Below are 12531 nucleotides of genomic sequence, written 5' to 3'. Positions count from 1 at the left end.
GATTTGTTAGAGAATCGCCATGGGCCATATTCAAGAGACTGCTCACACATAATTTAAAGCAGGGGTTCTCAAACTTTTTAAACAGAGGGCCAGGTCACAGTCCCTCAAACTGCTGGAGGGCTGGATTATAATTTGAAAAAAACATGAATGAATTCCTATGCACACTGCACATATCGTATTTGTAGTGCCAAAAAACACTTAACAATACAATAATTAAAATGAAAAACAATTTTAACAAATATAAACTTATTAGTATTTCAATGGGAAGTGTGGGCCTGTTTTTGGCTGATGAGATAGGATTTTTGTTCAATGTATTGTCAAAGGCTTTCATGGCCAGAATGACTGGGTTGTTGTAGGTTTTTCGGGCTGTATGACCATGTTCTAGAAGCATTCTCTCCTGACGTTTTGCTTGCATCTGTGTTAAGCATCCTCAGAGATTGTGAGGTTTGTCCCATCCTCTGAACCTTCCCCAACAATCTTAACCTCTGAAGTGGGTCACAACCTCACAACCTCTGAGGATGCTTGCCACAGATGCAGGCAAAACTTCAGGAGAGAATGCTTCTAGAGCATGACCATAACGCTCGAAAAACCTACAACAACCAGATTGTTGTTATTCTGTGCTTTCAAGTCGTTTCAGACTTAGATTGACCCTGAGTAAGGGCCAAGTAAATTACCTTGGAGGGCCGTATCCAGCCCCCGGGCCTTAGTTTGAGGACCCCTGGTTTAAAGCCCCAACACAGCCCCACAAAGGACATGACACACATCAATTTCCATTTTGCCTACTTTCTATCCCACAACAATTACCCATTCTTTTTTATTTATGTAAGAAATCAGACTTACTGATCATTAGGCTGGTCAATATAGATGAGTTCACAAGTCCTAAAAACAAAAATAACATACTGCTTAATGTATTCATGTTATGTTAATCTTAGTTGTTTTGAATATGATTTTCGCTTGACCTACATGATTAGTTAACTAGCAGACAAAGAACTGCTGCCTTACAAAAATTATACAGCTGGAAGACGCCAGGGATATTTCAAATTACGTATAATTAATTCCTGTTCCAAAAAAGGCAGGATGGCAATCATTACTCTCCTTCCTCCATAATGGAGAGCATCAGGCCCAGCTGAAGCAGAAAGAGATTAGCACTGACAGAGGTGCATTTTAAGGGCTCTTCCACACAGTCCTATTTCCCAGAATATCAAGGCAGAAAATCCCACTATATCTGCTTTGAACTGGGTTATCTGAGCCTGCATTCAGATAATGCGGGATTTTCTGCCTTGATATTCTGGGATACAGGGCTGTGTGGAAGGGACCTCAGTTACATAAAATCTTGCCTAGCCTAGACAGTGACAAAAATTAATCCATGAATAGGTGGCCCCTTCTCCACTGGCAAACCAAGCACAAATTCTTAACTTTTTGTGAATTTAACTGTCACAGTTGGGAAGCTTATTGGGAAGGAAAAAGAAATTATCTTTGTTCTACAGTACAGAAGCATCCCTCACCTGTAACAATACAGTATTCTTATCTAATAAAATGTGGAGCCCCCGGTGGCGCAATGGATTAAACCCTTGTGCCAGCAGGAGTGCTGACTGATCTGTCAGAAATTCAAATCCGGGGGAGAGCGGGTTGAGCTCCCTCCGGCTCCCAATGTGGGGACATGAGAGAAGCCTCCCATAAGGATGCTAAAATATCTGGGCTTCCCCTGAGCAACGTCTGTGCAGATGGCTAATTCTCTCATACCAGAAGCAACTTGCACTTTCTCAAATTGCTCCTGACACAAAAAAACCCTAATAAAGTTCCTTATTGCCCATGAGTACTAACACACAAGGCCAATTTATGAACTTCTCTTTTTTTAAATCCGTATTAGGTCTGCAGATGAGGTCTACATATAAAAATAATTTATTCTATAAAGACTTTAAAGCCTGTTTTAGCACACATACAGACCTGTTCTTTTGGTTTTCCCCAAATCTCCCCTTGACCTCACATTTATTTATACAAAATGATTAGGGCACATCTTACAGAAATCAAGAGGTGATATTTATGACATATATGTGCATATATACTATTCTTTGAAATAGCATAGAATATTGTATGGAAGCTACTCAGAAAACATGATGCAATTTTAAGCAAAGTAGTCGTAACAACAATTCAAAACTATTATTTATAAGACTTTGCTTCTGAATTGTTCCACAACATTTAGGCAATGTTGTGCCAGTTTAATAAAGGTATCTTTGGGAAGCAGAACTATAAGTCTATATTTGTAGACCACCCTATCTCCTCGAAGGGACTCAGGGTGGTTTCCAACATATATGTCAATCATTCAAAGCCGAAAAGGGAAAACATACAAACAAACTGCAACAAAACCAAATCACATCCAGTAATACAAAGGCAACCTAACTTAAAAATAATAACAAACAAAAATAACCAAAGAATAAAAGTAACCAAAGACTTCACCCATAACCTCTAGACATAGGTTAAAAGGACTGAGCCTCTCAAAACAGAAAACAGGGTTATTGAAGCCAAGATCTTAAAACCGTGGCAAAGCAAACAATGTAAATGTTAACATGCAAATAAGTAACAAATCAATACCTTTCAAACTTCTGGTATAGTGCTAAGAGCACATCGTATTTTTTCTTGAGGCGAGATACAGCACTATCCACTTTAGTACTAACGGTGTCCATATTGACATCTATTTCTTTAATCAAGTATACAAATTTGCACACACTGTAAGAAAAAGATTCCCAAAAATAATTTCTAAATAATTTCTAAACATAAAACTTATAAAAGCATATTTTGCATATTCTTCAAGACACAGAAAACTTTGTAACAATAGTCTATACCCAAAACTTTACATTTCTGGCTGAAGTTGCTAGTCAGATATAAAATGAACTTTCAAATATGTTTTAGTTTCATCAGAATGAAGAATCATTAAGTTCTTCTCTAGCTTTAATTAATTAATTCTTCAGTTCCTTTCTCAATTCTAATCCAAATGCTTTTTCTGATGCAAGTATATAATTTTAATGAAGCCACGAATGTTGTATGTCACTTATACTTTTAAATACTCAACTAATAGTTTGAGTCTGTATTTAAAAACAACAACTCACTGTCCAAGGAATACTTTCCAAAAGACCTTTTAAATTACAGGTTAAGCTTTTAAGCTTCTAGTTCTTTTTATGATAATGACAGCATAAATATTCTATTATTTCTCTCCAAGAGAGTTATGGGCTAATTTAATCTCATTTCAGTGATTTCAAATACCATTTTTGGTTTTGTTTCCTCTTTTTATGGTTGAGGATTTTTAATTGATATATCCATACTTAATCACATAATAGTCACCATCATATAATAGTTGGGACCTCCTTTCGGGGTAGACCAAACTGGTATTTTGCCATTCTCCACATAATAGTCGCCCCCTTCATTAACTCACCCACATGAGTGAATTAAGAGAGTGACCTCTTGTTTGGTGCTATGGGGTTTGACTCAGCTGGGAGTCAAACTCCACAAAGACAAGGAAAGGGAACAAACAGGTGGGGGAGTTTGCTTGCCCACCTTTCCCTTCCAAGCTACCTGAAGACCCTTTGTATCTTAGAAGGAAAAGCCTAGTGGGGAGGCAATTCCACTAAATGCTAATCAAACTTTCATTAAAGCATAGTCACAGGAGAGAGAGAAAAACATTCACAACAAAATACTTGTGTATGTTAGTTTGTTATACAATTAATGCACTTTTATTTAACTGCATAGGTCTTTCTACAGCCAACCTACCTAATATTTAAACACTTGAGAAGATCTGTAAATGTAAATGTCATCTCATCCAAGTCAACTGCTGCTATAAAAATGCAGATCCCCCATAATACTTTACGATGGCCCTCCTAGGAAAAAGAAATAGCAACTGTCACAAACTTGGGAAGTTAGAAGTAGAGTAAATCAGTCAACATTTATCTAATTGAGAGAATTATCAAATGGCCAACTTAAAATGTATTTAGGCCACATTCTACTATCATTTCCCCCCAGTTACTTGTATTTAAGAAATAAAGAGATCAGTGCATTCTACATTCTACAAAACTCTGAGTGCATTTAAGCCACAGAATATTAAGATTTAGGCAATCAACATGAGCCCATAACAGCTTACATCACACCAGTAATGATGAGTTAAAACATGTGTATCATTGGAACACCGATATTTTCCCATGCTGGTCCCCATAGACTGTTGCCTACCTATATTACACAATGAAGTCCCCTAACTAATTCTGTTTATCAGTCTCTTCACTCAACCCACTCAGAGCAACAGAGGGCTTGGATTCAAGGTCTCACATGTGAACCTTTTGTCAGCAAATATTTAGCTGGGTACTACAGAAAGAAAGGTAATAATTTCTGAAGAATGGCAAGAGAAAATAGGTATTCCAGCTTAGCGGTTTTCTAATCCATGTACCTAGAATTAAGGACACTCAGATATATCTAATATAGGCTGGAAAGATACAGGAATATTTTTGTTGAAACCCACTTTAGACATACTTAATACAATATTTGGTGTCACAACTATTAACAATAAATCAAGAACTATAAAATGTTCAGAATTAGCATAAATCACTGCTAATAGGTATCAAGGCATGTCAGAAACCAGGTTTCTCACAAAAGATGGGGGGTTTTGTGGTTGTGTGTCAAAAAGGGCTTCCCCCTAGGCCAGGCTGACTGACTATAGAGAATTTCATTTCCTTGAAATGTCTCATGTTCTTCAAATTAACATTCTCCATTTATATATTTTTGCTTTCCACAGTCTATTTGTGAAATTAAAGGGTATTTATTGATGATAGATTGGAAGGTCCGGTCCAAGTACAAGAAAATTATAAACTTCATGTCCCTTTATGCCCAACTCATAAATTTTCAATGTGAAGGCAACCTTAACAATCTCAACTGAGAAATCATATGTATGAATGTATAGAATACTGAACAAAAAGAACCATCCATGATACACATTAAACTTCCATTTTAAATAATGTGTCTGAGAAAGAAATAATCTCTACACTAAAACAGTTTAAGAAGCATAAACAGTGTTTATAATAAATTATATCAGAACCTGGTTAATCAGGTTATTATAATTTCATTTTGAGGTTACCTTCATTTTGAGGTTACCTGTCCATCTATCCCAGGCATCCTCAACCTGTAGTCCTCCAACTGTTTGAGCTTCCTACTCCCAGAAGCCCTAGCACAGTGGTTTTCAACCTGTGGGTCCCAGATGTTTTGGCCTTCAACTCCCAGAAATCCCAACAGCTGGTAAACTGGCTGAGATTTCTGGGAGTTGTAGGCCAAAACACCTGGGGACCCATAGGTTGAGAACCACTGCCCTAGCAACTTGTTCAATGGTCAAGAATTCTGGGAATTGGAGGCCCAAACAGATGGAGAGCCGAAGATTGAGGATACCTGATCTATCCCAAGGACTAAGAAGTAGAAAGAAAGAAAGAAAGAAAGACAGATGAAAGAATGTAGCAAGAACCACATAGAAACTAATTCAGAACAACTCATGAAGGAATTGAAACTGTGGAAGAAACTTGGCAATGACAACTGAATTATGAGTTACAGGACTTCATGGTATAACAAGGGTAGGCAACATCCAATTGGAGACCTGCATAGGGAGGAAACTGCTCTTCCTGTGATATTTCTCCCTATTTTGGTGCAGATGTGCATACACATCTGCAGTCCCAATCCTCACACCACACAAACCTCAGGGTCAAATAAAGGTTTCAACACTAGCTGTACAGCAACTGACATATTCAAAATCCTATTCCAGATCATTTCATCCAGTCTTTTAGAAATTCAATAAAAGGGTTATTTTGCTACCTAAAGCCTTTAGAAAATAAAACATTTGTATTTACATTGCCCAGTAACATGATTCAGTAACTGAACTGCATTAATAAATAAGAGAAATGATGGTAACATCACATGGTTTGAGATTTCTCACTGGATACTAGATCTCTCAAAAAGTGAGCAGCTGGTGTTGTTCTAGTTTTTGCTAGTCTGTAGTATTGTAGTTGAATCTCAAAACAGACTTAACATAACCTACATGCTCTGCTTTGGAGGAAAACAACTTGGGATGATCAAAACCATGGTAGGCATGATGAACAGTAAGACAAGATTAGTCTTTTGAGTACAGGCTCAGTGTGAGTTCTTCTATGTACTTGTATGATTAATTTTTCATTCATGTTTTATCATCTTATGAGTTGTTTTCTGAAGACAAAGCACTCTAAAATATCATAAACATTATTTTAAGTAGCACTTCTTCTAAGGACCTCTGTATTACAATTTAGGAAGTTAAGAGGGGATGGAGAAAAGTTCAACAAGCTCTGCAAGAAACCACAGGAGTCCTTCTCTTTGCTGTGGCTAAAAAGTATTGTTCGGTCTGTAAGGTGCATGCAACAACTACCCGTCTTGGAGTATTTTTACGGAATCTGCTGGCAAAATTAACTAGAGTTAAGCAGTATGACTAATTTCTTATCATACTTTATATCCTGCCTTTCTTTCAATATGGAGGCCAAGCCAGCTTACAGCAGAAGTTCCAAATTTAGTATATTTACATAACAGTAACAAATGCATACTTCATTTTCTGTTGTTATTCATTAAGTATAAAATATACACACATCTCAGATATTTGCTCCCAATAGCTTTCGGGGTATATGTGATTCTAGTAAGTTAAAAAAGTAATGACAAAATTACAATTATTTTAGAAGTCCTTAATAGAACAATCTGAAGAGTTTATATATCCTACAATGATCAGGCATGTGTCAAAAATCAAAATGTAAGACCAGTGTAATAGATTTAAAAAAAAAAAACTGGAGAGCTCCTCTCCTCAGAACCAGTGGAATCAATTTCTGGAAAGAAAAGACAGCGGCCCCAAAGTCAAAACAACTTAAATTTTATTTGAGTACATTGAGAAGCCAGCAACTGTTTTTATTTGTTTTATTAAATGAAAACTAATCTAGTTTTTCTGCTGCCAGAATATTAAGAAGCTAGCCATATACTCACTGCAATTCCATTCACAGGCATTTTTTCAAAGGCTTCCCATGCAGTTATTCTCACGTTATCTGATACTTGAAAAACATCACATAAGGCAATGAAGTCGGTTTCAGCAAACAAAGGCCTGGCAAAGAGAAATATATTATTTATCAAACTGAAATAAATACAGCACTTCTTGAGAATATGTATTTATAATGAGCTATAGAAGGTTGTAATTGTGAGAGAACAACAACTGTTAAGAGAAAGAAGCATGGGGGGGGGGGGTTAAAAACCAAAAAGCAAAGCAAATGAAAGACGAAACGCTGATCACGAGAATAGTATTATATGATGTTTTATATGATGTGTTATGTACTGGTTGTTTGATTGTTTTAACTGTGATAACTGCTTTTAACTATGGTTTTGTATATTATGTGTAATTTGTATAGGCATCGAATTGTGCCTTTTTTGTAAGCTGCCCTGAGTCCTCCTTCGGGGGTTGAGAAGGGCGGGGTAAAAGTACCCGGAATAAAAAAAAAAAAATGTCAGAAATACAGTAAACCAAAAAAAACTTTCCGTCAGTATCACCAACCCGAAATGTTTTAAAAGTTCTATTTTACACAAATATTTCTAGTTGGTGACACACTCTTTAGGGATCCGTCATTTCATGACACAAGACTTCAGTTATACTAGCAAACCAGAGATTAAGCCAGCCCTTTATAAGAGATATATAATATTGTAATATGGAATGTATGTGGTCACAATATATCTCATGAAACTCTTTAATTTATATATTTAAAAATACATGATTTGTAAAATAGCATAAGTGCACATTTCCAAAATGGTTTATATTTTTTGAAATATTTGTGCAACACACCTAGAGCGGTTGCAGTTTGCTGTTGTGTGTCTTCAAATTATTTCTTACAGTAACTTTAAGGTGAAACTATGAGAAGATTTTTCTGGGGCTGAGAGTATGTGACATCCCTGGAGTGACCTAGTGAGTTTCTGCAGCCAAGCAGGGAAACAAACACTGGCTTCTGGAGTTGTTTACATCAAGCTGGATCACTGAAGTTTACCTGGCTTTATTCAGTACAAACCAATCTGCACTCACTGAATGCAAAAACCATAGGAACCAGTCAGTACAAACGCTACACACAAACACAGTTACAGATTATGGAAAGAAAAAGAGGTAACTGAAAAGTTGGGTAAATCACAGACAACAACTGAAAAGTTAAGAATCTTCATACAAACAATCACAAAGAAAAAAGATTCCTATAAATGGGGAAAAAAACTGTAGCTATAAAAAAATCCCCAACCCCCTACTGGTGTGATTTCGGCAAAGCCATCAGCCATCCAATTTATTTGTTATCATCATTATTATTTGCTGCCATCCATTTGTTTCACATTAAATCTAACTCCCCTGCCCCCCGCCCCAAAAAACCCCACTTTATAATGACAGAATCGTCTTAATAGGAATAGGAATACAACACTTTGCAAAAAAAAAAATCAACACACAATTCATCCACCCTTAGTAATCAATGCCAAATCAGCTGTCTCATTCATGATTAGATCATGAATAAGTAAGTCTAACTGTGAAAATGACTGGTATCTGCACACCCTTTGATAATGTCATGCGCTGGGTGCACTTCCATTGCCCTCTCTCCTACAATCTCACTTTCTTCAGGCACAAGTAGCTGAGAGATGTGCAGGACAGGATCACAGAGAAGCATTTGCCACATTGGAAGAGCATCTCCATAAAGAACACAAGGGGACAGATGGCTGAGAGCTATACTTCTCCATGCTACTTTAGACAAAAAATAAACAATGCCAAGACTGTTATATACACTTAATTTGTCTCACCTCCAGCAGAATCTCTGAAGATGCCGTCCACAGATGCAGATGAAATGTCAGGAGAGAATGATACAGGAACATGGCCATACAGCCCAAAAAAATCACAGCAACCCAATACCAGTAAGAAATTGTAACAGGGACACTTGCGAAGAGCAAGTTATGCACACTCAGCAAATTCCTTTATTACACAGAAAACACCAGGGTGTTTTAAAAAGAGGGGCCTGATTTGAAATTGCAGTATCTCTGCAACCACACAGCGCCCTGACCATATTTGAAAGGGTGAAGCATCGAGTTTCAAAAGATTACAGGACAAATAACACACAAATAGCCCCCGGCCTCACTGCTGAGCAAGATGGCAATGTCAGAAACAAATAATGTGGTCCCCAAAAAAGTTAAGAAAAAACAGGAAATGTGCCTTTTAGCATTATTCAGAAAGAATACTAGTGTAGGGATGAAGAAATTTACCAATATAGTTTTGGGTTGCTGTGAGTTTTCAGGGTTGTTTGGCCATGTTCCAGAAACATTCTCTACTGATGTTTCGCCCAAATCTATGGCAGGCATCCTCAAAGGTTGTGAGCTCTGCTGGAAACCAGGCAAGTAAGATTTATATATATGTAGAATGTCCAGGGTGGGAGAAAGAACTCTTGCCTGTTTGGGCCAAATGTGAATGTTGCAATTGGCCACTTTGATTAGCACTGAATGGCTTTGCAGCTTCAAAGCCTGGCTGCTTCCTGCCTGGGGGGAATCCTTTGTTGAATGGTGTCAACTGGCTTTTTATTTTTATTTACTGTCCTCACTCAGCAACACTCAGAAAACAGGAATTCGAGGCATGAAACAATCCAGGCCAGCTAGCATCTCCCAACAAAGGAGTCCCCCAGGTAGGAAGGAGCCAGGCTTTGAAGCTGCAATGCCATTCAATGCTAATCAAGGTGGCCAATTGCAACATTCACACTTGCCTCAAACAGACAATGGTTCTTTCTCCCACCCTGGGCATTCCACAGATATATAAACCTTACTTGCCTAGTTTCTAACAGATCTCACAACCTCTGAGGATGCCTGTCCTACATGTGGGGAAAACATCAGGAGAGAATGCTTCTGGAACATGGGCATACAGCCCGGAAAACTCACAGAAATTCCAGGCATGAAAGTGCTGGACAGCGCAATACAGCTTTGTTGCAGCAGGACTAGCAATAACAAAATCTTAGAAGGGATAAAAAGAGTTCACTGTTAAAGATTGGAGAGAGAAAGTACTAGAGTATGTCCAAATGGCCAAGTGAACTAGTAGTAATAAAGGAGAGGAAATAGGAAGAATCTATATAAATAAAAATGTAATGTTTGTTGGTGGGATTAACATAACTCAAAAACCACTGGACGAATTGCCGCCAATTTGGACACAAGACACCTACTAACCCATGGAGTGATCATCACTAAAAAAATGATTTGCCATTGGTGAGTTGTAGTTGCCAAGATTTATAGTTCAACTACAATCAAAGAGCATTCTGAACCCCACCAACGATGGAATTGAAGCAAACGTGGCACACAGAACTCCCATGACCAACAGAAAACACTAGAAGAGTTTGGTGGGCATTGACCTTGAGTTTGGGAGTTGTAGTTCACCTACATCCAGAGAGCACTGTGGACTCAAACAATGATGGATCTGGACCAAACTTGGCACAAATATTCCATATGCCCAAATATGAACACAGATGGAGTTTGGGGGAAACAGACCTTGACATTTGGGAGTTGTAGTTACTGGGATTTATAGTTCACCTACAATCACAGAGCATTCTGAACCACACAAACGACAGAATTGGGCCAAACTTCCCACACAGAACTCCCATGACCAACAGAAAATACTTAAAGCCATCCAGTCCAACTCCCTTCACTAGAGCAAGAAAACGTAATCAAAGCCCTCCTGACAAAGAGCCATCCAGCCCTAGATATAGCTAGATATATATGATTCACACAGAGAGAGATATAGTATCATAGAGTTGAAAAGGATCCCTAAAAAATGACATGTTGCATGTTCCAGAGTAAGCAAACCAGACAATCTTTACATCAACACTGACAAAGAAACTGCAATAAATACTGTTTACCCACAAACATAAAGGAATTACATATATTAGAATCCAACACTTTCTCATTACTTTATTTTCCAGATCAACTGACTGGGCCACAGCAACACGTGGCAGGGGACAGCTAGTCTATATAAATAAAAATGTAATGTTCGTTTGTGGGATTAACAGAACTCAAAAACCACTGGACGAATTGACACCAAATTTGGACACGAGACACCTAACAACTCAATGTATGTCCTTCACTCGAAAAAAATGATTTTGTCATTTGGGAGTTGTAGTTGCTGGAATTTATAGTTCACCTACAATCAAAGAGCATTCTGAACCCCACCAACAATGGAATTGAACCAAACTTGACACACAGTTCTCCCATGACCAACAGAAAATACTGGAAGGGTTTGGTGGGCAGTGTCCTTTGGTTTTGGAGTTGTAGTTCACCTACATCCAGAGATTGCTGTGGACTTAAACAATGATGGATATGGTTCAAACTCTACACGAATACTCAATATGCCCAAATATGAACACTGGTGGAGTTTGGAGAAAATAGAATCTTGACATTTGGGAGTTGTAATTGCTGGGATTGATAGTTCACCTACAATCACAGAGCATTCAGAACCGCACCAACGACAGAATTGGGACAAACTTCCCACACAGAACCCCCATATTATTAAGGCCATCCAGTCCAACTCCCTTCACCAGGGCAAGAAAACGTAATCAAACGTAATCATGACAAAGAGCCATCCAGCCTTAGATATAGATAGATATATATGATTCACACAGAGTATCACACATATAGTATCATAGAGTTGAAGAGGACCCCTAAAGAAGGACAATTTGCATGTTGCACGTTCCAGACAATCTCCACATCAACATTGACAAAGAAACACTGTTTACTCACAAGCATAAAAATTACATATATTAGAATCCAACACTTTCTCATTACTTTGTTTTCCAGATCACCAGACTGGGCCACAGCAACGCCTGGCAGGGGACGGCTAGTTTGTAAATAAACGGAGGCTGGCATTTGGAAAGGAAGACAAAGTTGATTTGAAAGTAGCCACAAAGGGAACTTCTTAAGACAAGATGGCAATGGCAGCGACTGTCAAAAGGGGAACTTCAGATCTGGATCTTTTCCAACAACAGCAGCAGCAGAGCAACAACTTTTGAAACTTTTCCTGTCATTGTAACACAGGCATGGTCCAACTCCGGCCCTCCTGGTGTTTTGGACTTCAACTCCCACAATTCCTAACAGCCGCTAGCGGCTGTTAGGAATTGTGGGAGTTGAAGTCCAAAACACCAGGAGGGCCAGAGTTGGCCCATGCCTGTTGTAAGGTCTTTGAGGAGAAGACCCCTTCCCCTCCTACTTGGGCTTCCCTTGGGATGAACAAAAGCCCAGTGGGGTGGCAGCCGCTCTCCTTCTATGGGGGAAAAGGCCAAAAGAGAGGGGGACGGAGGGCACTGACCTGGCTGTGGCCGCGGGCTCCGGCTCCGCCTTCCTCGGGGGCCTCGTGGGCGCCATCTTGGGCGCCTCCAAGCCCCTCAGCGGCGGCGCCCCCTCCCTCTCCTGCGCGCGACAGCCAGCAGCCAACCGGCAGCAGGCCTCGCGAACCGCGGGAAA

At 38.9% G+C, this 12531-nt stretch overlaps 1 protein-coding gene across 1 annotated transcript in view; it reads right to left on the bottom strand.

Moving 5' to 3' along the window:
• Window positions 1-12518, bottom strand: part of RB1 (RB transcriptional corepressor 1) — a 67868-nt gene extending 55350 nt beyond the window's left edge. Inside the window, exons 1-5 of the mRNA XM_060784844.2 lie at window positions 12377-12518; window positions 7021-7135; window positions 3766-3872; window positions 2593-2727; window positions 841-879 (exon numbers count right to left, since the gene is read on the bottom strand). Coding sequence (XP_060640827.2) covers window positions 841-879; window positions 2593-2727; window positions 3766-3872; window positions 7021-7135; window positions 12377-12432 — 452 coding nt within the window. The 5' untranslated portion in view covers window positions 12433-12518. The remainder of the gene's footprint in view (window positions 1-840; window positions 880-2592; window positions 2728-3765; window positions 3873-7020; window positions 7136-12376) is intronic.
• Between the last annotated feature and the right edge of the window lie 13 nt (window positions 12519-12531).

Source organism: Anolis sagrei, chromosome 1, assembly GCF_037176765.1.
Source record: "Anolis sagrei isolate rAnoSag1 chromosome 1, rAnoSag1.mat, whole genome shotgun sequence".
In the NCBI taxonomy this organism is placed as follows: Eukaryota; Metazoa; Chordata; class Lepidosauria; order Squamata; family Dactyloidae; genus Anolis; species Anolis sagrei.
The sequence above is the reverse complement of the archived record's forward strand: the minus strand, read 5'-3'. Positions and strand labels throughout refer to the sequence as shown.